Raw genomic sequence first — 26,731 nt, forward strand, 5'->3', positions numbered from 1 at the left:
ACAATGTAACGAAAAATTGTATTTTGCTTAAGGGAAAATGGTAGTATTCGAGCACTCAATAAAACGACGTCCATGTTCACTCAAAAAAGTACTCAGAAGATTTTCACTGAACGCCACAAAAGCTTTGGGGCTGATGTATACATTGCCACAAAAAGCTACATTTTTATTCAGAGAAAATTGCATTATTCAAGCACCCAATAGAAAAAACCAACAATTTCCCCTAACCCGACATCTGCCCTGAACACAAATTCGTTTATTCACAAGAAGAAAAAAATGCACTCACCACTATAGTACTGTATAAAAAGTGCAACGTAACATTTGCTCCCAACATAATAATAATAAGATGTTACATTTTTTTTTCTTTTTGAGATGTGTGCGCTTTTCTTGTAAGAGCTTTTTTTCTGTGGTGTGCGAGTGTGACACAAATTTTATTTTGGTCTTGATGCCACAGTTTCTAATTTCCACACGTCAAAACAAAAAAACAAAAACAAAAAACAGTGGGGCAATCCCCAACCCATCAAATCTGCATTAGGGTAACCTTTTTTTGTTTTCCAAAACCCTGAATACTTTATTGAAAATATGCATACATGACACTTTTCCTACATAACAATACAAAACAGTACAATCACATCGTGGACGCAACCCACCCACTTCCACACACATCCTGCCCCACGCTCAAGCAACTTAAAAGATGTTCAGGTAAGCCCTTAGTACTTACACCTCGTACTAGAACATAAGGATACGAAATAAATGCTTACACACGCGTCCCATTTTGGAATCCATTCTGCTGTTCATGAGTTGGGATGAGGTGCAGGCGGGGTATCAAAGCGACCAGACCCCCCTGGGAAACATCTCTTTTCAAGTGATTTGGCTTTGACAAACATGTTGAATGGACAATGGCACACAGAGACGTCACACACGTGAGCATTATTATTATTATTATTTTTTTAAAGGCGAGGGGTGGCTAGTTTCAACCTGATGGGATTTTCAGGTAACACGCTTCCAAACTGGTGTTACTGTGCATATTTGAGGTTCGTGATGAAACACAACAAAAAAAGAACAGAAAATAAAAAGAAAGAGTCCAAATGTCTGGTTATACTTTAATATGATCATACAAGAGGGGGGGGGAAGATATAATATATGGGAAAAAATAATAATAAAATAACAAAATATTCAATAAAAACAAGACAGAAAAGCACTGTTTTTGAAACTTTTTTTGTGGTTTGTACGGTATCCCAGTCTGTGGCAAAATCGTCATCACAAACCCTGACAGGGGGGCGAGGAAGAAAGCTTTTGAATGGATGCTGACCACTAAAAACGACCGGCAGGAAGGGAGGGCGTTTGTTTGGGCCAATTTGAATTATTTTTTTTAAAAATCAGTCATTAGGGGAAGAATTCAATCAAATTAAATAGCTGTGACAACCAATTTGACTATACAGTAAATTCATGACAAAAAGGGGAACTTTTTTTTTGTGTGTGCGACTACCAACAGGAAGTCCGTTTGTGTGTGTTTTAGAAACTTGCAAGTTGTTTTCCAGTCATTGCAATTGTTGACCTCCGGTTAAATGATCTTTTTTTTTTTGCCTTTTTTTTTCCAACTGCTGTGAACACAGTGCACTTCCAATGTCACATGGCGTTAGCAAAAATAATAATAATAATGATGAATCTCAAGATTAGAAAAACCAAAACCAAAAAAAACCTCTCAAGTATTATTATGTTCCACAGATCGAGGTCCCCGGGGGCTTTGGATAATTTAGTATTGGTTTTTTTTTCTTCTGTTTAAATCATCTTTTACAATTTTGACTGTGGGATTAAGAAGGCTCGGAAGGGGCAAAAAAAAAACCTTTTTGCTGGTGTGAACTGAACGCAATCAAACCCACTTACTCACACACACACACTGAAAGCAATTTGAGAATTGATACCACATCCTCGATGTCCACTTTAAGGTCAACGTACGAGCACGTTCACCCTGTCCTCACTATTAAGACAATTCCACACAACAGAAACATTTGAGCCTCTGGTAGAACGATTGTTCGGTTCCTCCCCAAGACCGCCTGACATTTCAGCACACTCGTCCTACTAGTGAAGCCAAAACGCGTACTGGTAAAAGCATGCAGCCCTTAAGATGGATATCGAATAAATGCTAAAAACGAAATACTGGAAGGCGTACCAGCCGTCCTATTAGTGCGTACTAATGAAGACAAAGCGCATCGAAGTACACGGGCCTCAAAAGTTGGATATCAAATAAACGCTGGTTCAGTTTTATGGAAACCTTTTCTACACTGTACGACATTTTTACTAGTGAGACAAAACTACTAGTAGGGCTTGGTTTAATTTTTTAAAAAATCGAATAGCCGATATCAAATCATTTTTTCTTTTTGAGCGTGATATCAATTCATAAAACCATGAATCGATTATTTTAATCTCTCTTTTAGTTACTGCTACATCATTTAATTTCGAATGTAATGTTTGTGGAGTTTTTTTTTATGTTATCATGTCCTTGATACTTAAAAGAATTGATGTTCCATAACGAATCAAGATCGGATTGAACCGGAGTGAACCAAATCGAATCGGGAAAAATCGAATCAAACTGAACTCTTGGGAATTAAAATCAAATCGATTGAGGGAATTCGAATAGATACCCAGCCCTAACTAACTAGTGGACAGTTTGGTGCTTACTAGTAGAGTCTAGGAGGCTACTAGAGTGCGCTAAATGCATACTAGTTGGGCCTCACAGTTACTAGTGCAGCACAGTAACTCTTAATTGCATATTTGTAGGCCAAAAGTGGCAATTACTAGTAAGACAGGAAGTGTACTAGTGAGGACAAAGCGAATACTAGTACACGGCAGTTAAGATGGACAGCGAAGAGTATACACTCAAACTGCTTTCCGTTCACCACACACACACTCACTTTTCTTGGCGGGAGGTCACAGTTTGTCGCAGAAATCATCCGTCCACGCGCACACACATGCACACTGATATGCAGCATCCGCCATGTTTAAGGCGGATGCAATTGTGCAGCAGCAACAGCAGCAAGTGTCACCAAAAAAGGGGGTGGGGGTGGGGGGTGGACGATGGGCGGGGGGGGAGTTTGTCGAGAGGACCGTGCTCGCTAGTTATGTTGCAGAAACGCAAAGTGGAATCTCCATGAGTTGCACTCAAGAAAAAAAAAAAGAAGAAGAAAAAAAAGACAGCTGGTGTTTCAAAAAAAAAATGTAAAGAAGAAAAACTCTCCGTAAACGTTTCTGTGTGTCGTAATGGGAAGATAATGCAACTACATGCAAATAGTTCGGGATGTTGGACATTCGGGTGAAATTTCAAAACAATTTCTAAAACAAACTTAAAATGCGCTAGGGTGTTTGCCTTGTGATATTACTTTAATTCATTCAGCGGGTATGCTTGCATCTGAAAACACTCACAGATCAAATCAGCTTTCCTCTTTGAAATGAATAGAAATCGAATTGATCTGTTCCTGCCCCTTTAGAAACAACGGAGGGGGGGGGGGGGGGTTGTTGTAAGAAAAGTTGTGCTCAACAGTACTGTATTTTATAAAAAAGACACAGGGCAGTGAAGGCCTGCTATTCATAAGGGGGAGTGGCGGCGGGGGTGGGGGTGGGGGTGGCAGTTCGATTGCCGCAATATAATATCACAAATAGCGGGGGTCTCCACAAATAATGGGTAACAGGCCCCCCCCCACAAAAACCGTGAATAGGGCAATCTGTGAATGGCATACCACAAATACGCGGGGGTCTGTAATCCGTTCCTGCCCATCGATAACCCCCCCCCCAAAAGATTTTTAACACACATTTTCCCATAAGAAAAATTACACTCAACAGTACTGTACTGTACATAACGTACAAAACGGGGCTACCCAAAAAAAAAACGTGACCCCACTGTACCTAATGTACTGCCCTTCCATGCTCTTCTTTTGAGGGCTCGATTGGCAAAGCAGCCGAATGGCGCAGCAGCGCCACCTACTGATACTGTCCTTACACTGCAAGGAAAGCAAAAGTGAATTGACGGCGGCTGGATGTTGTGACGTTGGCGGCCATCTTAACGGGAGGAGTTTGAAGCGAAGCAATTTAAAAAAAAAAAAAAAATGGGCCAAGCCTAAGTCTACGCACTCAAAGTATATAACCTTAGCAATTGATCTTAATTTGACTTGAGGTCAAATCAAGGATATCCGTAAAGGTTGTAACACATTTCAGGTTGATGTGAGGCAATTTCACCCAAAAGCCAACATCGGGAGCTTTTTGCAAGTAGTAGTTAGTGTAGGTTACAGAAAAAAAGTTGGCCCTCCACCATTCACACGGACTGCAGGGGGGGGGGGGGGGGGGTCTTGAAAACGGATGGGGGGCGGGCGGGCGGTTACGGGGTCAGATGCTCAGTCGGTGGTGGTGGCTGCGTCCTCGCTGGACTGCGGTGGGAATTTTTTTTTGGGGGGTCAAGTGGGTGTAGTTCTTTTTCTTTTTTTAGATGAGGACACCAAACAGTCCATCATCAAGGTCTGTCGAGACGTTTCTGCGTCCCGGTGTCAGTCTGTCTTTTTGTCTTGCACTTTTTTTTTTTTTTTTTTTTGCCTCAGCGAACAGTTTGGGTGGGTGTTGAGATTGGATTTTTACGTAGGAGTACAGGCGGGCTCTCTCGAGAGAAGTGTCCATCAACTGTCCATGTTACTGCAGTTCTCTAGGGAGACACAACAGCACGTATCAGCATCTTCTGTTGTTAAATTACAAAAGTGGCCCATGTGACTTCATATCACAGTATAAAAATGAATCCCTTTCAATGGCGACGCTCATGAGGACAAGCACTTTAGAAAATGGACGTTTTGATTACTTCCGATGGGAAAAGCACATCTGCCCCCCCCCCCCCCCCCCCCTCGTTGTCATTACCGTTGAGTGGGTCCGCCTCTTGCGGGTCGAGGAAGGGCGCGGGCCCCCAGACGCGCACCGTGCCGTCGTCCGAGGCGGACGCCATGAGCCCCGGGATGGTCGGGTTCCAGCTCACGCAGTTGACGGTGCGCGTGTGGCCCGTCAACTCCGCGATGGGAAGCTCCCCCCGCCGGTGCCAAATGTACACTTTGTGGTCTGCGTGGGAGGAGCAACAACAATAAGCAAACAAATAATAACAGATTAAAATGACTATTATTTTTCCTTAAATTGGTTATAATTCAGTTCATGGCTTGGTTGGTAACATGGCAGAAAATTGGGAAAATTTAGATTTTTGTTTTCCAAAATTAAAGCAAATGATTGCAAATGTCTTCTTTGATTTTGTTAAGTCATTTCAAACAATGAGTCTAATCAATTAACACAATTAGGGCTGTGTAATTCACCAAAATTGAGTTTATCCAAAAGGAACTTGCATAATTAATGTTTCAAATAATTGTATTTGTCTTAGTATTTTTTTTTACATTTTCTTGTTTTGTACCAAAAAATAACAAACGCTCGTCCTAATCGTGATTTCAATTATTGCCAATATAATCGTGATTAATAATTTCTTCATAATTGAGCAGTCCTAATAACAATAGTTGTCAATTAATTTGAAAATTGATTAGATTAATTGTGGCAGCTCTATAAATAAATAAATATTTATTTTTACTTCAATGAATTACAAAATATGTCCAAAAAATACACGTCTTTTTGTTTTTATCTGGTTGGGAAGAAGCAACAGCACCACCATGGGGAGAGCGTGGGTACTACAGTTTATCCTCAAGGCCTTTTCTTACTTCTTGTAGGACCAAACGTGCAAAAACTAATGACATAGGTGTCGTCTATTATTTAATTGGAATGCATTCAATAATTTTTTTGTAAAACAGATTTTGAATTTCCATTCTACGGTGATAGCACCAAAATTAAATGTGGAGGGGCTGCTGTTGTGCGCCGTACCTTCGCTGCCGCTGGCAATAAAGTCTTCGTTGTGTCCTCCGAAGCAGGAGTGGATGGTGTAGAAGCCCTGGGTGACACCTTGGTATTTCCTAACCAGCACTCGGTCCTGTAGGTCCCACAAGTGCACTCCCTTGGGAACGAGAAAATGCACCGTCGATTACTGGACACGCGAGCATATCGATGGCCCAAAACGAGGGCGTCTGCTCACCTGAGTTGCTACATTTAACACAGCTAATCTTCCGTTCTTGGAAACAGTAAAAGACATGATAGGATGGTCCTCCTGGACTCTGCCGGGGCAAACAAACCAATCGCAACATGTGAGCTACTGTGTGCAAAAAAATACGTTAGCCGAGATGTGGCGTTAGCCGAGATGTGGCGTTAGCCGAGATGTGGCGTTAGCCTCTTGCTACACACGTACATGCTTCTGTCAGCGAGGTCCTCAAAGTTGTACCCCCGAATACGTTGATGGGTGTCCGAGGCCAGCACAGTCCGGCCGTCGCTCAGGCACCACAGGCACTGCACTCTCACGCCCTCCCACGAGTCCAACAGGTTGCCGTCCAGATCCTGAGGACGCACGCGGCGAATATGAACGGCGTAAACAATCGCACGCGGCGGCGACGCGACGCCGTACGTACGCATTGATAGAACTGCCCCCGCTGGCCTCCCGTGACGAAGCGCTTGCCGTCGGGGTTCCAGGCCACACTGGTCAAACTGTCCTCGTGGGACTGCGACATCTTGGTGCGCAGCTCCCCCGTCTGGTCAAAGGTGGGAATGGCGGGCAGAGGGAAGTGTGCAAATGGGGGGAGGGGAGACGGGTGGGGTTAAAGTACTTAACCTAGAGAAGGTTTATGGTGCACGGCTGAGCCTGCCATAATGGACTTCTGAGTTGAATTATTTCTGTGACCATTCTATCTATCAAATCAATTCCACTGAATCAACTCAATTGAATTTAGCCCTGCCAAAGAAAAATGTACAAAAATAAGCAAGCAGTCATTCGTCAAAAACAGCAACTAGCAGCAACTTTTTTGTGGCGTCCTAACAGGCACTACAAAACCGCGTGGTCGCTTACCTGAACATTCCAGAGCCACAGCTCAGAGCAGTCATCGGGTCCGCAGGCGATCAGGTAGGTGTCGTCGGGGCTCCAGGCCAGGTAGGAGACCCCGTACGCGTGACCCTCCAGAGTCCGCAGCTGCTTCAGCTGGTGGCTCTCCTGCACAACGGCATCAAGGAAAAACTCAATTAAAATATCGCACACCGAGTACGGTGATCTGCGCTTGGTTTGTCGTTTGCGCCCGTGGAACATCTATGCTAGTTTTGGTTAGCCCGTCTATAGCAACTCATAAAATGTTAGCATTAAGCTAGCGCACTTTCATGAAACATTATTCCCATTGTTTCATGTGTGTGTTTTATAGAAAACTTCAACTGGGTGTGATAAATAGCTTGAAGCCTCTTATTAGAAGAACGGGGCAAGCGAGAGGCGGAATTTGCTGCATTATAAAAACTTCCAATCCGGTCGAGCAAACGGATTGAATTCTGCACGTGTGCGTACGCACCGGGTCCACCTGCCAAATGATGACGGTGGTGTCTTTGGAGCCGGTGGCCAGCTTGGTGCCGTCGTTTGAGAACTTGCAGAACCACACTTCGTTACAGTGCTCGGTCAAAATCTGCTGGGTGTAACATGGGAACTGCTTCCTGTGGGGCAACAAGGACAGGGAGGAAAAAAAAATATTTCAAATAAGCAAGTTGGCCAAAGGAAGCTCAGAAAAAAAAAAAAAACTCAAAAGGGTGTCAAAATTCACAACGCAAAGTCGGAACACAGCAGACATGTCCACGTCAAAATTTTGCTGTAATAAATTGAATAATAATGCACATAATTGTGGAGACTGAGCCCAAGTTGTAAAACACAACTCGACCCCATTCTCCACAATTATATGCATTATTATTCAATTTTAAAATTGTGCAGAAGTTACTTTGTGTTAAAAGATTAGATAGCTCTCAATATGAAAAGAAAGATGCATTGAGCTGTCACCGTCTTACAAATGCAAATATGCCATCTAGTGGCTGAAAAACTCATCAACTCGTTTTTTTTACAGTACAATAAATCTTTTTTAATTTTGACTCAATTTTATGTATTAATTGAATAACCGACTAAAAGATGCAGCCACATTTCTATTATTATTTTTTTAAATCCACTTTTATGTTAACAACACTATAAAAACTTTATTTATTTATTGTACATTTAGAACAGATTTAAAATTTGCGATTGAAGTCATGCGATTAATTACGATTACAAAATTTAATCACCTGACACCCCTAATATATATATATATATATATATATATATATATATACACAGTGTTCCCTCGTTTTCTGCCGGGGTTATGTTCCAAAAAATAGCCGCAATAAATGAATTCCGCGAAGTATAAAGTTTAAATAAGTAAGTATAAATGTTTTAAGGCTCTAAAACCTCTCACCACGCAATGTATTCACTCCAGGCATTTTCTCACATTTCTCTCTTGTTTAAACATTCTCAATGTTCAAACCTTCATAAATTTTATCAAATAGTACATTATTGTAAAAAAAAAATAATAAAAAAAATGCATGCAAAATTTGCACCAAAAAAAAAAATCAGCAAAACAGCGAGGCCGTGTTATAGTGGGGGAACACTGTAAATATATATATATTTTTTTAAAAATCTTTTTTTTTTTGCTTTAAATGTTCAATTTAAGACTGAAAGACGGAACGCTGCGCGACCTGCTGCAGACGTGATCGATGAGCAGCGACACCGAGTCCAGGCTGCTGTCCAGCTTGGTGTTGTGATAGAGGCAGCGGTCCCTCTGCAGCTCCACCGCCTGCCGCAGGAGGTTCTGCAGCCGCCGCGGGGGCAACATCACGGACGGCGGCAGGTACGCTACGGATGGAGGCAAACACCAGAGCGTCTGTCAGTGGCCTGGCCTGGCCGGGCCCGGGAACGAGACAAGCGGCGCCGCCCTCACTTTGCAGTTTGTCCAGCAGTCGGCAGCGGGAGGCCGTGCCTTTGCCCTCCCACTCCGCCTTGGCCCGTAGATCCTCAGCATGGCTGCACATGAGGTACCTGCCGCAAGACGGCGGGAATAAACGTCGGTGGCACCTCGACTCGCAAGAGCCAATTGCGACTCAGCGTAATCGCTTAGCGCTAAAAGAATGGCAGAGCGGTACCCGCTGAGCACGTGGATGCGGTCTGTGTTGTACTTGAGCGGCGTCAGCTCCCCGCGGAGCACCTGCAGAGCCTCCAGGACTTTGCCGTCTTCCAGGTACTCCAAATATTTCTGCTGCAGCAGCAAGAACTTCATACGCTGAGCACGCACACACACACAGAAAACAGTTGAAAAGATTTAATTCAACTCTTAGGCCGTTTTTCATTCTATTGATGTCATCTGGCAGAAACTACTTAAATTGTGTGATTCAATCAAGTAGCCTAAATAAAGACTACTCAGTTGGCCAAACGTGACCATGACAGAGCCAAAAGGCCCAAATGACATAAACAGCATTTTTGTTCATTACCACAACAAAAATGGTTCAAAAGAAAGAAGTGAGGTTAACAACAACATTTTAGCTCCTGTAAATGACATTTTACCAATCTAGAAAGTATTTGGACAATACATTATCATGGCAATATGTGGAAATACATTCTGGAGGCAACAACAACAACAAAAATGAACACTCTAGTGGGTCAGAATTCTTCTAGAACTACCAGAGGACATTCATGGATGCCTGGTTCAGGTTTTGCGAAAAGGGCCACTTACCACAATGGCGTTGGGCGAATGCATCAGTGCTCTCAGTTCATTGAGATCATTCTCAGCCTGGACCAAAACAAAAGGAAAAATGCTGAGCGCGGCAGTTTTTAAACACTCGCACCGACGGTGGGCGGGGGTGGATGAGGGGCGGGGTTGACGCCGCTGCTTTATGAGAGATATAAATAAATGCGTGTATAACTAACTAAAGACATAACCTTCATTTTCACGACTAGTTTTGGAGTCGAGAAGGAGAATGAGGCCACGTCCTAAAGTTTTTACGCCACAACCATCAGTACTGTTTTTCAAACTAAATTGTATTTTATGACAAAACAACATGTTTTAACATCAGCAATAAAATAATCATTTATTAATGATTCAATGTGCGTATGCAGGTGTTCCTCATGCCGTAGCCTAACAACTTAGGCCCCGCCCCCGACTAACGCGGTCATCGCGGTCAAACTGACCTTGTCCCACTCGCCCTCCATGACGTGGTTTCGGAACTTGCTGGCCGACGTGTGCTCCAGTCTGCAGCCCGACTCCTGCATCAGCAGGTCCACCGTCTGACTGCAGCCACCAAACACGCACGGGGAAAGGGAGTGAATACACAAAATGAGGCAGACGTCTGGAGAGAGAAAAACAACAACAACAACAACAACGCTATCCTCCCCCGTTAATGTGATGTATGCGCCATTATTCACAGTAACGATTTCAAGCAGACTATTCATGTGTAGACAAATTGCCACTTGAGGGCATCTAAGCTGAGGTAATGAAGGTTAGGGGTAGCCTTTAGTGTGATGACATCATGCTAAGGTTACAATGCAGCATTTTCAAGTTGTGCAAGCGGCGGCCATTGAATCGTGATGGAGTTCTGTTCCTACAGCAATGAAATAATAACCCGAAATTTGCACTCAAGTTTGAAGGCGATGTAGTCTATCCCTCACCTGTGATACAAACAAGTGAAGCCATAGTTACAGAAACGCAAATGCTTGTGGACTCAGTTGTGAGCCTTGTGGAACACCGCCAGTGTCTGGCTACAGGGAGCAGTGGCAAGTTTCAGTGTATAACAGCATTATTTTACTCATTTTATTCCTGGATGATGAGGATTTTCGAGTTTGAATCACAATTAGTTGCCAAATGATGATTTTGAACCGTTTTTAAAGCTTTGATGTACTTGTGTCCTGATTAATTGGAAGGGCTACCAACTATAGAAAAACTTCTGAAATAAATTAGCTTAAATTACTTTTATTTTATTGATTTCTCATAACATTAGGAAACAGATAACTCACATCTATTTCTATATATCTCTGCCAGTGTTCACAATTTCAAATGATCACTTCTACAGCATTCCTAGAAAATCCCAATGTCCCATCACTGGTGAGCTATTTTGAGAACAGGCCGGAGAGCTACTCACGGTGGCACATTGCAAGAAATATCAGGTTTAGCGCTATTTTAAGTGAGTTACTCGAGAAGATTACTAAGTCAAATACTTAATTAAAATTTTCTCCAATATCCAGTTGAAAGGTCCATGCACTGGGGCGCTAATTGTCCTCATTTGGAGGACAACTTTGGCGTACTAGTAGGACAAGTACAGGTTAATAATGAGGCAAAGCTTTTGGGCATTTTGGTGCCACCGGTGGGGCCCAGAAGGCTACTTGTGTCTTGTGAGTTGGGCCTAACGATGGGGGCAATTTAGTACTAATCAGCCAAAAGTGGCGTGTAGTGAATTGTTCCACCAGGTGAGAACAAAGAGCGTACTAGTAAAAAATTAATCAATTTAATAAATGCTCAGCTTTTGCAACTATTTTTAGGCGGAATTCAACATTAACAGCTAGTATAACATTGCAGTCGAACTGGCTCAGAAAATGTGACATTGTCACAAGTGACAGCCAAAATGGAGGAAAACCACAACCCTAAAAAAAGCTCCGATTGTATAATTAGCTAAGCCAGTCGCATTTTTTAACATTGTTAAAACGTTACCGACGAGAGACGATGTAATGCACTCCAGCAAGGGGGGGAAAAAATCACTAACAATCGTGTAAAAAACACATCAACTCCACTTACATGGTGGTGTAAATGTGATTTTATGACAAGTGTTGTATTTGGTGTGTAAACACGACAGCTGAGAGTAGACTGGCGCTAGTTAGCATGCTAAATGGCTAAGTGTTATTGTGCAAGATGGACCCCCTTCCCTTCTTCTTGCCTTCTTTGCGGAGAGCGAACCAGCGAAACATTTGGACCCATCCCCCCATGTTTGTGCCTGTCAAGGCGCACGAACAGCGCTTCAACCGGCCGCTATGTCGCACTTTTAAAAACCGAGCAGCACGACAATATCATTGTAAACAACTTACTTGAGCCCCAGTCCGTGGAGATGTTGCCCTATGAGCCGGATGACATCTTCCTCCGACTGTGACAACCGCTTTTTCTTCTTCAGCGAGCCCACCTCCGAGCCCGAAGAGGCCGCGGCAGATGTCCCGCAAGCGGTGGAGGTGGACGACGAGGAGCCGTTGCTGGTGCCCACGCCGTTGCCGTTGTCCGCGTTGGAGAGAAGCAGCCCGTTGGAATGCGTCCCACCACCGCCGCCGCAGCCTCCGCCAGCCGCCGCCGTCGCCGCGGATGACGACTCGCCGTTCTGCGCGGCGCCCAGGCAGGAAAGCTCGGTGGTCGATTCTTGCCCCGCTCCGTTCGCCTGCATGCTGCTGCTGTTGCTGCTCAAGAGGCCGACGGCGCTGCGGTTAAAGTGGATGGTCGATGTGGCTCCGAATCCCAAGACAACTCCGGCAAGGCCTGGCACAACCGCTGAAGCCCCGGGCTCTCCTGCTCCCTCCGCCGCCGAGGCTCGGTGCTTCTTCCGCGGGGGCGGCGACGCTCCGCCGGTGTCCGAGTCGGAGGAGGAGGAAGCGGAGGCCAGAGTTTCCTCACCGAGAGCGGCCGTGGTTAGAAGCCGGCGGTGCTCCGGGTGGGAAAAGGAGGCTCAACTTCCAGATTGGAGGCCGCGTCGGTTGAGCTCGGAGCGGACTGTCACTGTTGGCCGCTCCGTCTCTCGGCCCCGTTTTTGTTGTTGTTTCTCTCCAAACAGCTGCAGCTCTAATGGAGGCCTGGCGTTCTGACATCACCGGAAATTCCTACACTCGCAAGTTTCCGGGTAGAACCAACGTTAGGCCGAGGGAGGTGTCAGAAACTATGCTTTTCGCAGATTTAAAAATACTGGTATGACATAATATAAATAATTGTACAATCTATTTGAAATATAAATATTATTATAGTACATTCGTATTTTTTGCTATCCCACAAATATAAAATGCATTAATAAGGATTCAAGTCAATGGCGCATTTAATTCAACCCCAAAACATAGACGAATATTTATTTATCATTTAAAAAATATTCTTATAAATTAAAGAATATAGGCAGTCTAATCATGTCAAGAGTAATACAAGGATAGTGTAAGTACATTTTACACAATAAATTATTAAACTAAAATTAACCAAGTACAGACATGACGACTTTGATTTAATGTAAAAAATAAAAAAAAACTCATAATAAAAAATGTCTCTAAAGTACAAAGGTGTGGACAGTTTCATTTATGTATTTCTATATTGAACTAAAACTAAAGTCGTATTTTTATGTGTGCCCTTGTGTCCGTTGATGAGAAAAATAATTAATGTTAACGATTATTTTTAATTTAATCCCAAAATACAGTATCATTACTACTACTACAATAATTTTTATTATCACTTTTTAGGGAGTTTCCTGACAAATTTTCAAGAACCTGCTGTTATGAAAATAATCATTAAAGTCAATGCTTCAAGTTTGATACATTTAATATTTTAACAAAATGCCAATCACAATCCTTAGAATATTGTCAGTTGACTTCCTGACTAATTTAATCAATAATAACGACAATAAATCATGTGTTTTGTGGTTTAGTTAAGAAAATGAACACATCAACATAGTGCAAACTTGTTTAATGAAAAGTACAAATACATAATTGAATGAAAAGTATATATGATGGCCAAGCGCTTTATAAATCAAGTGTCAGCATTTTAGTGTACAGATGACGTGAATTGTTATTTATTTTATTATGTTGGTCTAAATGTAATTAACAAGGCTAAAGAGTAGAGATAGGCCGATATGGTTTTGTCAGGACCGATACCAATTGTAGTCAAGGACGGCAATAACCGATATTTGGTGCCAATATTCATTTTCACTAAAAGGGAAAATATTGGCATTAAAATTTGAAAAAATAAATAAATAGAAATTCCAGCGCTAAATTATTTAGAATTTTTAAGCATAGGTTTATTGAGCGACTTTGAGGTATAATCAATCTATCCCTACTAAAGGGCATATGAACAATATCAATAAAAAAATTTAATGAACTGCAAATGTAGCAAAATGGACATAGTAATGCAGTCTGTCCTCTGGTCAAAAAACATGCACCACTTGATGGGGAAGAGTTGTTTCTGGAAGAACGTTGCTTGTGTTTTTTTCTTTCCCCTTCATGAAGAAGGTGAGCAGCTCGCCTTTCCCCTTGACGAGAATGTGTCCCCTTCTCACAAAGCGGAAGCCGTAGAACTTCAAGATGTCGAAGCAGTCCTCCACCACCTGGAGCAAGCACACAAGCAACACTTCAAGGCATTTTTTCCCCCTGCTAATTCTGTTATTAGTATTTTCCAGCAGCTTCGGATGCCCTGTGGCGCCATACTGCCTCTCACAGGTCAGTTTTGGTACTACGTCGTTGACCGTTTGTACCTGAATGTTTCCCATGACTCCGGTGGACTCCATCCTGCTGGCCACATTGACCGTGTTCCCCCAGATGTCGTAGTGAGGTTTACGAGCTCCGATCACGCCAGCCAGAACGGCACCTTTATTAAGACCTGGGGGGGGGGGTCATTGGAACATGTAGGAAAACACAAATTCATCCCGACTGTCTTCATGCCAAACTGTTGCCAAAAACAATGACTGTGTCCACAATCAGTCACTCAATCATGGTGTTATATAAGCAACGATACACATGGGCATATATTCTTTATCCTCGTTAAGGAAATGCTAATACTACTGCAGCTCAAACACACACACGCACACACATACTTATACTGACCGATTCGTAGCATGAAATTATTGAAGGACTGCTTGTTGAGGTTGTCCAGGGTAACTTTCATGGCCAAAGCGAAGTCTGCCAGATCCGCGAGGTGCCGCCAGTGCTCGAGAAGCGTCTGTTCCTCCGGCTGCACGACGATACAAACAAAGTGCGATTGCCAAGGACGCCGATCTATTAGTCGGAATGTTGCAAACCTTGTGGCCGTCGCCGTGTCCGTTTGCGCTGCTTTTTGGGGTGAGGCCCGATGCCGCCATGTAGGTGCTTCCTATTGTCTTGATCTTGGTGATGTTGCGGAACTCGTCCCTGTCGAGTAACTGTTTGGGGAAAAAGTGAATGTACATTGTGTCTGTATATTGATTTAATGTGAATGGTTGATTAATAGATTCTATTACTTTTTTTAATTGAGTTGGCAAAAGTTTTTTTTTTTTAATCACTAAAACCTTGCATATGAATAAGGAGGGTGTGTAGAGTTTTAAAATGACGGCTGGGGACTCACGCTGTCAAAGTCGGAGATGATCTCGTTGAGGATCCGCAGGCACTCGATGCCTCCGTTGTTGATGCTCTCTTCTGTGTAGAAGTCCGAGAAGTTGGGGATGGACGCAAACATCACGCCCACTTCTTCGTACGACTGACTGTACAGCTCCTGAAATTAAATCATATCGTCTGCCACCCTCATTCACTCTTTTCACAGCCCCATCGCTGACGGTGGTCACAACATTACTGTACTTTCCTTGAAGACAAAAAAAAAAGAAATTAAAATGTTCATAAAAAGAAATAGATATTTAAAATATATGTGTATATTTTTGAAGAGCAGGATAGTTAATGATGAGTAAAGTTGTTTCGATCAATTCAATCTGGGCCACACAAATGTTTCCATATTAACTCTTGTCAAATGTTTGACATTCATAATAACTCTTCAATCAAATAGATCCATCTTCACTCGCAGTTAGCTGGAAGTACGATTTTTATTTTATTATTTTTATGATTCAAGTTTGACTTCTCATCATACCTCTACAATTTCAAATGTAGTTTAGCTAAAGCTGGGTTGCTAGCTTATGCTAAGACTGACTCGGCGTGATCGCGCTTACTCTAAACAGACGAGTGAAGGCGATATAAGTCACTCTTGGTTGAGATCATGACAAAACATTGTAAATAAATATGGCTAGAATGTAAATGTGACATATTTTATTAAGTAGCCAAGCTGGCAATGTAATGTAACGGAACAAAATGCGGGAGTGGTACTGGCTGCTAGCCTAGCTTTTAGCCTAGCGGTTAGTGCTACAGAGAGGATGGTTGCGTGGGGCTCAACGGCAGGCAGATGCTAATTAAAAATTTCTAAGAGACTTGAAAATGAGTACAATTATGTATATCAGCACTCTAGAGAAAACTCTGACGGGACCGCACACCTCATCTCTCTTTTTGGTGCCCAGGAAGTGCTTGGCCACGTGTTCGGGCAACATGTTGGTGACCAGCGCTTCATTCCAGCGTCTCATCTCGAGCACCCTCTCCTTCTGGTCGTGCACGCCCACCTTCCACAGGAACAACTCCCGGGACTGACGCTCCAGCTGCAACCACGCACAACAAAATATACGGCAGCACAAGCGGGTCAGCCGGTGTCCACGGCCGTCCCGTGAGAAGCGGAAAAGGGACTCGCTCACATGACGGGAGAAGAGGTAGAAGCTGACCATCATCACGATGGTCATCACGGTCATCAGGTACTTAGACGGTACCATGGATGTTCTGGGAGAAGAACATGAATGTTATATGCTACACACTATACACATTGAATGAAATCATGTATAAATAAAATGGACTGCCAAAAAGTATCATTTACTATAGCAACGTAATGCTAGAATTATTTTTCATGGTCATATCCCAACTTGGCTAATTGTTGCTAGGCAGGATTCAAAGTGCCCGATCGTAACTGGCCAGTTGGCAGGGAAAAAAGGTATGTATTTTGGGGCACCTGTTGGGGTAAGGCCCCTCATACAGAATTACGAAACACATTATTAATAGGGGTGGCAAAATTAGTGCATTCATTTTGAGTTCATTTAACGTTCTTTTGACGCGCGATTAATGACCGCCTGTACTGGGGGAATTCCAGTCGCAACGTAGCAGACGCATCCACGTCAAAATTTTGCAGTAATAAATTTCACAAGTTACTTCATGTTAAAGATTAGATCGCTCTTAATATGAAAAGAAAAATGCGTTGTTGTCAACTTCTTACAAATGCAATTATGCCATCTAGTGGCAGAAAAAATTAACACAAAACCTTAACACAAATCAATAACACACTCGGGGTTTTTTTTTACAGTACAGTACATCTTTTTATAATTTTAACTCAATTTTAAAAATTATTATGAAATTACTGTATCAATGACTAAAAGATGCAGCCATATTTCTATTAGTTTTCTTCTTCTTTTTTTTACATGTTTATGTTAACAAGAGTATGATATTTTATTGTTTAGAACAGATAAAATGTACGATTAATCGTGAGTTAACTTTTGAAGTCATGCGATTAATGATTAAAAAGTGTAATCACCTGACACCCCTAATAAAAAATAATAAATAGAAATATACAATATATTTTACTTGGATTTTTTTTTTTGTGATTAATTAAATGTTACGATTTTTATTATAAATTCAATATTGACTTTCTCACCTGTATGACGCAAAGTGCACAAAGTCGTACAGATCGTAGATGTCCCGCCAGCTGTGGATGTTGACGGCCCCCGTTGCCGTGACGACCAGCAGCATGAGACTCAGCTTGATCAGGTGGCTGACCTGCACCAGCATGGCGGCGGCCATCAGCGACATCACGGCCATGAAGCTGTAGTGCTTCGGGTTCTCGGCGCATTCGCCCAGCGCGTCCGGCGCCACGTCCGACGTGCCGTTGGCCAGCAGCAAGTGCGGCGGAACGCAGCTGAGCTGGAAAAATGAGAGGCGATGGAAGTCTTGTCATTTTTTTCATAATGAAGTAAAATTGTACTTAAGTTGTTTTTTTTCAGTCACAGAATAAAATAACTCACAGACATATTCTTAATCCTCTGCAAAGAATGACTAATATTACTCCCGTGCTGGAGCTCCATGGTTTTATGAAGTACAACATTATAGAGCTCAATTGGATATTTTTCTTCCATCAACATATTTGAGCATTCTCACTCATTTTCCTCACTCTGTGACAGTCGCCAATGTTCACTCAAGCGTCTTCTTGATGCCTGGCAGGTGGCTAAAAGGCAGCAGAGTGTTTTACAGGCTCCGTGGGGGTCTTGACAAATGAGGTTGCAGGCACCGAGATAGACGACTAATAGAGCCCACGGGGAGAATCGGGCACGCCTAAAGGCTCTCAAGTGAAGATAGGTGGATAGACGGCTGTGTGGCTGAGTGGGTTACAGGTGGGCGGACGGGTAGGAAGGTATAGGCTGGCAGCGGGTGGGTGGATTGGTGGGTACAGTCACTTGCGCAGACTTTTTGGGCGGGGCAAGTGCTCAAGCCGAGAATAAGGCTTGCATCGCCAGAATTATTCTTACTTTCAAGAAAAACAACATTAATACTAAGTAAGGGTTTAACAAAAAAAACTTTTTTGAGCCTGAAATCGATTAAATTAATTAATTAAATTCATTTTAAAAAAGTGGAATTTTAAATGCCTTTTTTTTTTCTTGAAATTTACTGTTCACACGAATTTAAAAGTATTTTCGTACATTTTTGAAAGACCTGACGTACGGAAGAGGATTAGGGCCAATGAAGAGAAAAAAAAAAAGGTTGGCAGGATTCTGACTTTATTCTCAGAATTTTGACTTTAAAGTGAGAATTCTCATTTTAATCGCAGAATTCTGACTAAAAGAAAAAAAGATTCTGACTAAACGATGAAAAAAGTTGTGCCAAGATGGTAGATAAATCGGTGGGTTGATGGGTTAGAAAGATAGGTACGTAGTTTGGTAGATACTGCATGTCACTCGGTAAAAACCATGTCTTACCATATCAGCGATGACGGCCATGGTGAGGACAAATATGGCCGCCATGGCCCAGGTGTTTCTTGCCCAGCGCGTGCGGTCAATCCACAAAGAGAAGGCCACCAGCTTCTTAGAAAAAAGCTACAATCGTATTGTTAACTTATCATCATCATCATCATCACACGCAGGAATACAAGATATTTTCACGTCTTCCGTTTACCTTGGGGAAGATGGCCGCCAGGGAGCACACAGTGAGGATGAGCAACAAAACTTCTCCTATTGCCAGTGTCACGTAGTTCACCAAAAGTCTGCAAACACACAAACAGGACAGCCATTTTTATCCCTCTGAGGGGGGGGCGGCCATTTTGTCACTTGCGGCTGACTGAAGATGACATCAATGTTGCTCAGGGCTCAGGTGACAACCAATCACAGCTCAACTTCAGAAAACAGGTGAGCTGTGATTGGTCGTTGCCTGAGCTCTGAGCATCTCTGACATAATCTTTGAAACTCTTTTGTGATTAAACAGAGGTGGCAAATCCAGGTCCAGAAAGAAAAAAACCCTGCCACAGTTTGGCTTTAGCAAAAAAGGAAAATAAAACAAGATGCTAGCTAGCTAGCTCCCTAGCAGGTAAACCATGGGAGCTAGCTAGGGAGCTAGCTAGGAAGCTAGCGAGCACCTGAAAGTCAAAACCCTGCCACAATTTGGTTTTAGCCCCCGATGCTAGCTAGCTAGCTCCATAGCAGGAGAACCAGCACCATGGGAGCTAGCTAGTGAGCTGGATCTCAAGGATTCAGAATAAATGCTGAAACAGTTTTTCGTAGCGGACCTACAGTGGGTCAATGAAGACCTCCATGGCAGTGATGAAAAGCAACACGATGGCGCAGCAGCAGAACGCCGCCCCGCTGCGTTTCTCCTTCTCCGAGGAGTAGTGCGCCTCCAGCTTGCCGTCCACAAAGCGCATCGAGACGGGATGGATCCGGTTCTTTAATCTGGAGAAACGGGAAAAATGGAGGAGTGAAGTAGTCCCATATTTTTAACTTGTGAGTTATGATCATCTTTGCTCTCACATCTGCTGTGTTTCTCTCTCCAGGAGCTCGTGCTGGAGTCGCATGTTGATCACTTGCTCACCAACCAAGCGGTATTTCTGAGGAAAGGACGAGAAGAGTTTGGCGATGTCTAAAGCCAAACTGTGGACATCCTGGACCTGGATTTGACACCCCTGGTCATCATGAGGAGAGTGTAAGTCAGGAAGCAGGTAGTGATTTACCTCCTGATGCGAATCCGAGACCGGGGATGACGAGGCTACATTCCCGTTTGAGGTCGTATTTATCAACTGCCAAGACTTCCTGGGAGACACAACACTTGATTTCTGGGACAGGACAAAGAGAAACAATTTAAACTAATTGAATAGCCCTGGGATCAAAATTTTGAGCCGAAACAAGAAGGTCCTGGCGTGCACACCCACTTTTCGATTGAGTTCATCTGCCTTGTTTTTAGGAACCAGAACCAAGTAGGTGGCAATGCCTTTCTCCAGCAGGTACTCGCACCTCTCGCCACCGTTGCCCGGCTCCAGTTCAAACTCCCCGTGGAGACTTTCCTTGGTGCTCTGGGAAATATGCACTCGACTGCAGCACAGAAACGCATAGAAAAGGAAAAAAGCCGACATTGAGTAAGTCCTCCTCCGCAGTAGGTGGCGCTATTCTGCGGCAGACCTAAAACGACGGCAAGTCAACAAGAGCGTCTCTTACCCAGGAATCCCTCCAGACTCCATCTTATTGGCAACGGTGACATCCGTGGACCAAACGTCAAACTGCCAGCGCTTCTGACCCAGAACTCCTCCCAACACGGTTCCCGTGTGCACGCCCACTCGCATGTCCACCTCCGTTTTTGTCTTCTCTCGCACGTAACTGACACAGGAAAGAAAGCAGAGAGTCTCCATTTTCTTGCCAAGTCCTTAAAGTGGAAGTCAACCTTAAACATTCCTTGACAATAATATGTTATATGTGACCTCACTAGTCTAAACATGACATTCAAAACATTTTAGATGGCGACCACTCACGAGATGGCTTCTACCATGGCGAGTCCCATCATGATGGAGCAGGCGGCGTGGTCGTCTCGGAAGTCAGGAAGACCGCAGATGCAGTAGTAGCAGTCGCCCAGGATTTTGATTCGCAGTTGATGGTGTTGCTGTGAGAGGACGAGAAAGGAAGCTTGAATAGAAGTCACGTTATCGGGCCGCCGCCGCCGCCGCCGCCGCCACCGCCGCCGCCGCCGCCGCCGCAAACTCACTTCGGCCAGTTTGTCGAAGCTCGCGAAAAGCTCGTTGAGCAGCTTGACGAGTTCCTGTGCGCTGCAGGTGGACGAGAGCTGGGTGAAGCCCACAATGTCGGCAAACAGGATGCTGTAACAACAACGATTAGCTGAAAGTTTGCTGCGATTGCTTTAGAGTGCCTCGTTGTCAGCCATGAGTGCGTGCATGTCACAGCGAGAAGGTGGAAAGGCAAGATAAAAATTTTTTTAAAAAAAAAAGTATTTTAAAGTCTGATACGACAGCTAGTGTAAGGAAAGGAGCTTCGTGCTGGCATGGTCGCTTTAGAGCGCCTCGTTGTCCGGCCCATCCAGTTTGCTGCAAAAGGATTGCCGTCAAACAATTGTGTATCCAAACTCCGGTCCCTAAATGAGTCACAAAAACAAAAAAGCAGGTCGGAGCTCACCTGACGTGCTCGTGGCGGTACATGTACATCGTGTTGAATTGCTGTTGCTGCTGCTGTTGCTGTTGCTGCTGCTGCTGATGCTGTACTTCGTTCTCATTGGCCTGATTCTTCAAGCCCTGCAGCATCTCATCTGCAATGTGTTTGGGCAGGATGGATAACAGTAACTCCTCCTGCGTGGTGAGAGTGGAAATACTTCACGGTTTACCGTATACAGGCGTACTAAGCTAGCCAGCTAAGTATTAGCTAGTTAGCTAGCTAAACCAGTGAGGAAAAGTTTCCAGAATTTTACCATGTAACACTAGTTGTAAATCTTTTCTGGGCCAGGTTCCCCAAAGAGAGTCAGGCCGGTAAAAACAATCATGTCTCTGAACAACCAAGCTGACAAAGTGACAGGCACAGGGCGTTCCTGTTCCTGTCCCTGTGTGTATAAATGTTATCACCTGTTGGGCGCTCTGCTCCTCTAGCGTGAGTTTGACCTCCAGGGACTGACGCGCCTCCAGAAAGGCCGTCCTGTACTTCCTGTCAGACATGTAGTATGACATCACACCCACTGCGGCTGCACACAGGTACAGCATCACGTTGGCCAGGAGCTGGGATTTAAGCAACCGGAGAGTAAAACTACGGCGGAGTCAGGCTACAAAAGCAGAATCACCAACTTCAGGACAAATGGACAAACAGATAGAGAGACTTAAATTTGAGTCCTCTCTCCACCAGGGTTTTTTTTTTTATAGTTTTGGAAATTTCATTATAGTTACTTTTTAATTTTGTTTTGAGTTTTGTTCTTTTTTTAATATAATTTGTTTAAATTAGTTTTCAGGGCGGCTCTTTAAAAAATGCTTAGTTTTTGTTTAGTTTTAGTTAGTTAGTGTAATCCTTAAGTTTCTGACTTTATCTGGCGTCTTCCGTGTTAAATGAACCAAACTCGGCAGGGCATGATTTCAAGCTAGTCTCTTTTTTATTCGTCTTTTTTTTTTTTGTACGAGGCTCGCTCGGTCGCACCTCTCTCTCCCTTGCGCTCATCATGATATACGCGGTACAAGAAAACACTTCAGCACGTAAAACTAAAATACAATAACAAAATTAGTAATTCACCCCAAAAATATTAGTCATTGTCAAGTAAAGAAAAATACACATTGGTAAACGACGTGTTACATTACCATTAGTCTTCGTTTGAAAAAAAAAGTGTATTACTTGTGTGCAAGATTTAATAAATACCATGTAAATGAAAAAAAGTAGCGCACTTCTTACTGAGCGTTGCGTTTTCGGCTCATATCAAGTTGTTTTCCTATTGGCTGCTGCTGTATGACGTCACTTCCGTGCGACAATTTCAAATGTCCTTATTCCAGTTAATGCCGAAATGGTTTTCACTGCTTTGTTTTTGTACCGTCCAGTTGTATGTTTCAATTTTCTGTAAGCTTCATTTGTTAATAAATTAAATAATTAAAAAAAAAATAGAGTTAATATCGAAATAAATATACTTAAATCACATTTAAAATCAACCTCCGAGGCTCAAGTGTTAAATTAATTACCAAATACGAAAACTAAGGACATTTTCACTATAATTATAGATAGTTTTGTAAATGTAAAATATAGTTGTTTTTGTTTATATTTTATTCCGTTAACAAAAATGTGTTTTGAATTTTAGTTTTAGTGATTTCGTTAGTTTTAGTTAACTAAAACAACCTTGCTCATTAAGTATTTCCTAGCCTAGAGTTTTGTCAGAGAGCAGCACATTTACCTGCCTGACCAGAACGGGCCCTTGCAAGTTGTTGCCAAGCCTCTGCGCCACAGTCAGTCCAAGCACCAGGATGTGGACCCCGCACGAGAGACCCGAGAGCAGAAGCAGGGCCGCCAGGTTGAGGGGCAGAGTCAGGAAGGCGGAGAATGAAAAAAAAGCCTGCCAGCCCACCGAGTCGCTCGCTTGGGAGACGTGTTGAAAGTTGAGGCCCGTGTAGCAAAGCACGTGGATGCTGACCGTCAGCCACAGGACGTACGGGACGGCCCCTCGCGATACCGCCGACTTGGGTAGCTTCTGCCGCCGGTACAGCTCGTGGAACGCCACGTCTGCGGCCAGCCCCACGGCCGCCACCGCCACCGTGGCCCGCTTGTGCTCGCTGTAGGCGGCGGCGCACATGACGACGACGAAGCCGTTGAAGAAAGCGGCGAACGTCATCAACGTCGGCATGTTCTGCTGCCTCTGCCGGCGGAAGTAACTCAGATAAAGTCTCTCCAGGGAGTCGGGGGTGAATGTGGTGCGGACGGTCCGGAGCAGGCCGCGGCTGGGCTGGAGGAGCATCACATCGCCGGCGGCTGCTGTGACACCTGCAGTCTGACCCGGGTAGGCAATGGGGAACTCCGCAGGTGGCTCCGTGTCTACGTGACAGACCCTGTTGGACATTCTGACTGGGATTCAAGTACTCAATACTGCAATGGACGGATGCTCCTTAAGGGGCTTCAAGTCTTGGTACCTATGGTTAGAAATCGTGCCCCGGGTTCTGGGTTTGAATCTCAAGAGTTTTTGCGTAGAGTCTGCATGTTCTACTCTGGTACTCCTTGCATCCACAATCCAAAAACATGTCTGGAAGGTTTCATGAAGACTCCAAGTCATGAGGTGTCTCCATGTAGCAGTCCTGAGATCAGTCCATGGTGTGCTCCGCCCCTTTTCCCGTGTCAGCCGGGATCCACTCTGACTCGGAAGGGACTCCAAACTGGATAAGCACTTTTAAAAATGACTGGATGGATGTGCTCAAATCCGAAACTATTAGAGAAGTCGCCATGCGTCCGCTCTCAGAGGTGCACTCGTCCAAGCTTCAGCTTTGAATGAAGAAGTCCTCAATAATGGAACATTCTCAGGAAACTTCATAGGAAATCCAGGAAAAAATACATCTCGGCGCCTTCCCTTTGGCAGCAGTAGTCTGTAACTCTGCCATAGTCGACCAACAAGATCTCGAACCACGGGTGTGTTTCCTTCGGCATGCCGTACCTCCTTCACAGACTGTTAAGACACGATGCGAAACCAAGCGCCATCTGGAAAACACTTGCCGTCCATCTGCTTATTTGCGTCTGTATTTATTTCTCTTCCTCGTCTCCTCCCTCTCCCGCCCGCCTCGTTCTTCGCATCCTCTGTTACTGTTGCGACCGTGAAACCAAAGTAACCGCCGCGTCTTGGGAAATGTGACACCGACGGTGCGACGGGGCGCGCAAAAGCATCGTCGCGACGCTCTTCGAGAGCTTAAGGGACAAAATCGAGAATAAATACTACGACGCTGTGGATTATGTTCGGAATTTACACGTGACCACACCCAAACCACTGTAAAGATATCGTTACTTTAATACATTTACAAAATAACCACCGGCACTTGCTCAGCCTCTGCAGATCCACTGTGCCCCCCCTTGTGTCCCTACCCCAAGGGGTGCGACAGCGACTGCAATGACTTGTCACCATGGCGATTCCTTTCATTATATGAGCTGCTTTGAAGGATATGTTATGAACGGTCAGCGCTTGCCGTTTACACGGCCGTACCTTTTATTGTACAGGTACTGACCATATATTGTTGTTTTTGTATATACTATTTATTTATTTATATAATTTGAAAGCTTTAGACATAAGCTGATACAAAAATAGCGTAAGCTATTTTATTTGACCATACTTTGACCACTTTTTACATTTTGTGACCTTTTTCGGGTGGGCGTGTTTTTAGATTGATCATTTTTCTCATGTAAAATATATGCCACGGCTCAATAAAGGTTTAGCAACACCGCATTAAAAGAAAGTATAATAGTGTACAAACAAACGTACGATGGATGTCCGCATGTTTGAGGCGCTGTGTGTTAACAGTCATGTGCGACAATGGCGACCCCGAGTGGACAACAATGATATTTCACCACGGCATTTGAGAGTGTTTGTTGTCTAATTTAACCATCACGTTTGATGAAAACTTGGACGCTTGTATACAGTTGAATAATTCCGGTAGAATGCAAAGTATTTTTTTTTTGTAAAAGACAACAAAAATCAATCGTATTCAGTGTGCAAATATTATTTATAGATACGATCTAAAAGAAGGAAATTGTGTCGTCTTACTGTTGAATGACGTCACGCGCGAAGCTGCCGTACTCACTTCCACCACTAGAGAGCGCCAAAAATACATGAAAATGAAAACTGCGTGTTTGTCGCGAGAGCGCGAGAGAGAGAGAGAGAGAGAGAGAGAGATGACTCTTTTGCTCCCTCAGCTGCTTCTCCTCCTCATGTGGTTACAAAAAGAAGAGCAGTCGTGGTAGTGCTACTCAGAGAGTAGTACTCAGCTGTCTGGGTGTGCGAGCACGACTGTAAGCAAATCCTGCTGCTCTGAGGCTCTCCATCAATCTGGCTTCCAATGACACAAACTATGTGCACCTGTCTCTCTCTCTCTCCCTCTCTCTCACCCCCCAAATTTTATGTTTCCATTTTCAGTACTTTTGATTGGTTCAATAATTCGTAAAAATGACACACGCACACACGTGTAGACTAAATAAAACAGAAAAAAAAGAAAAATATGACATTTGCCAAATTGTGACTTACAAGGTTTCGGCCCGGCACCAGCGATATATATATTGTTTGTGCGCTGACTTTTTCTTGTTAAATTAAGAGTTTTTTTCTTCTTCAAAACAATTATTCTATTTATTTATTTTTTAAAATGCGTACAACTTAAAAAAAAAATAAAAATACACATGATCTTAGTAAGATGCAAATTTAATGCAAAATTTCAGTTGATTTCTCCTTCAAGACTCATTTTTGGGAATTAAAAAAAACAAAACTTCTTTGCCCTAAAATTTATATTTTGTGTGCTCACTGAGTGCATTTTAGGGGATTTTGTTGGGATTAAAGCGCTGACCTCGGGATCTTTCACCTTCAGGCTACTTTTTTGAAAACATACAAGAAAAGGCGGACAAAATCCTCAACTTTTTCTTTCGGCTCACCTTTGTGTCACTTCAAGCGGCAGCTCCTCGAACCGCGCGCACACACACACACACACACACACGCGCAGCCAAACAAAGAGCCCGAGGGCCGGTGGTACCTGTTGACACTTGTGGGCAGGAAATGGGCCAAGGGTCCAAGAGGTGGGGGGAGGGGGTTTGCATTGGGGTTTCAAGGTGGGCTTCCTCTCAGGTTACATGTCCATCCAAAGTTTTGTTTGTTTACACTCAGCTACTTCCCGCGAGGCCAACATCATCTGAAGTTACACCACTGAAATGGGACAGCCACAAGTTTGACCTTTTCTAAAAAAAAAAAAAAAAAGATTTGGAATTTATTCATTAAATCAAATGT

At 43.6% G+C, this 26,731-nt stretch overlaps 2 protein-coding genes across 3 annotated transcripts; both read right to left on the reverse strand.

Moving 5' to 3' along the window:
- Positions 1–1,086: 1,086 nt before the first annotated feature.
- Positions 1,087–12,771, reverse strand: wdr26b (WD repeat domain 26b). 2 transcript variants are annotated; one of them, XM_077552347.1, is made up of 14 exons: positions 12,011–12,771; positions 10,127–10,226; positions 9,672–9,728; positions 9,085–9,221; positions 8,883–8,980; positions 8,641–8,797; positions 7,440–7,578; positions 6,956–7,096; positions 6,522–6,641; positions 6,305–6,450; positions 6,095–6,173; positions 5,887–6,016; positions 4,894–5,088; positions 1,087–4,687 (listed from the first exon to the last, which is right to left on the reverse strand). In XM_077552347.1, the coding sequence occupies exons 1-14, from the start codon at positions 12,352–12,354 to the stop codon at positions 4,662–4,664; spliced, it is 1,869 nt and encodes a 622-aa protein (XP_077408473.1). In that variant the 5' UTR covers positions 12,355–12,771; the 3' UTR covers positions 1,087–4,661. The 2 variants fall into 2 exon arrangements, with proteins under 2 accessions (XP_077408473.1, XP_077408474.1); XM_077552348.1 differs by having other exon boundaries at positions 10,127–10,284; positions 12,011–12,141.
- A 906-nt stretch (positions 12,772–13,677) lies between these two features.
- Positions 13,678–23,824, reverse strand: adcy3b (adenylate cyclase 3b). Its single transcript, XM_077553426.1, has 20 exons — positions 23,165–23,824; positions 21,867–22,016; positions 21,427–21,596; positions 21,002–21,113; positions 20,772–20,899; positions 20,461–20,619; positions 20,178–20,337; positions 19,980–20,081; positions 19,780–19,856; positions 19,543–19,701; positions 18,932–19,019; positions 18,736–18,852; positions 17,421–17,686; positions 16,417–16,498; positions 16,165–16,323; positions 15,255–15,401; positions 14,953–15,072; positions 14,759–14,885; positions 14,410–14,534; positions 13,678–14,262 (listed from the first exon to the last, which is right to left on the reverse strand). Exons 1-20 carry the CDS (start codon positions 23,822–23,824, stop codon positions 14,083–14,085), a joined length of 3,288 nt encoding a protein of 1,095 aa, XP_077409552.1. The 3' UTR covers positions 13,678–14,082.
- Positions 23,825–26,731: the final 2,907 nt, after the last annotated feature.

This window comes from Vanacampus margaritifer, chromosome 19 (assembly GCF_051991255.1).
Source record: "Vanacampus margaritifer isolate UIUO_Vmar chromosome 19, RoL_Vmar_1.0, whole genome shotgun sequence".
Classification (NCBI taxonomy): Eukaryota; Metazoa; Chordata; class Actinopteri; order Syngnathiformes; family Syngnathidae; genus Vanacampus; species Vanacampus margaritifer.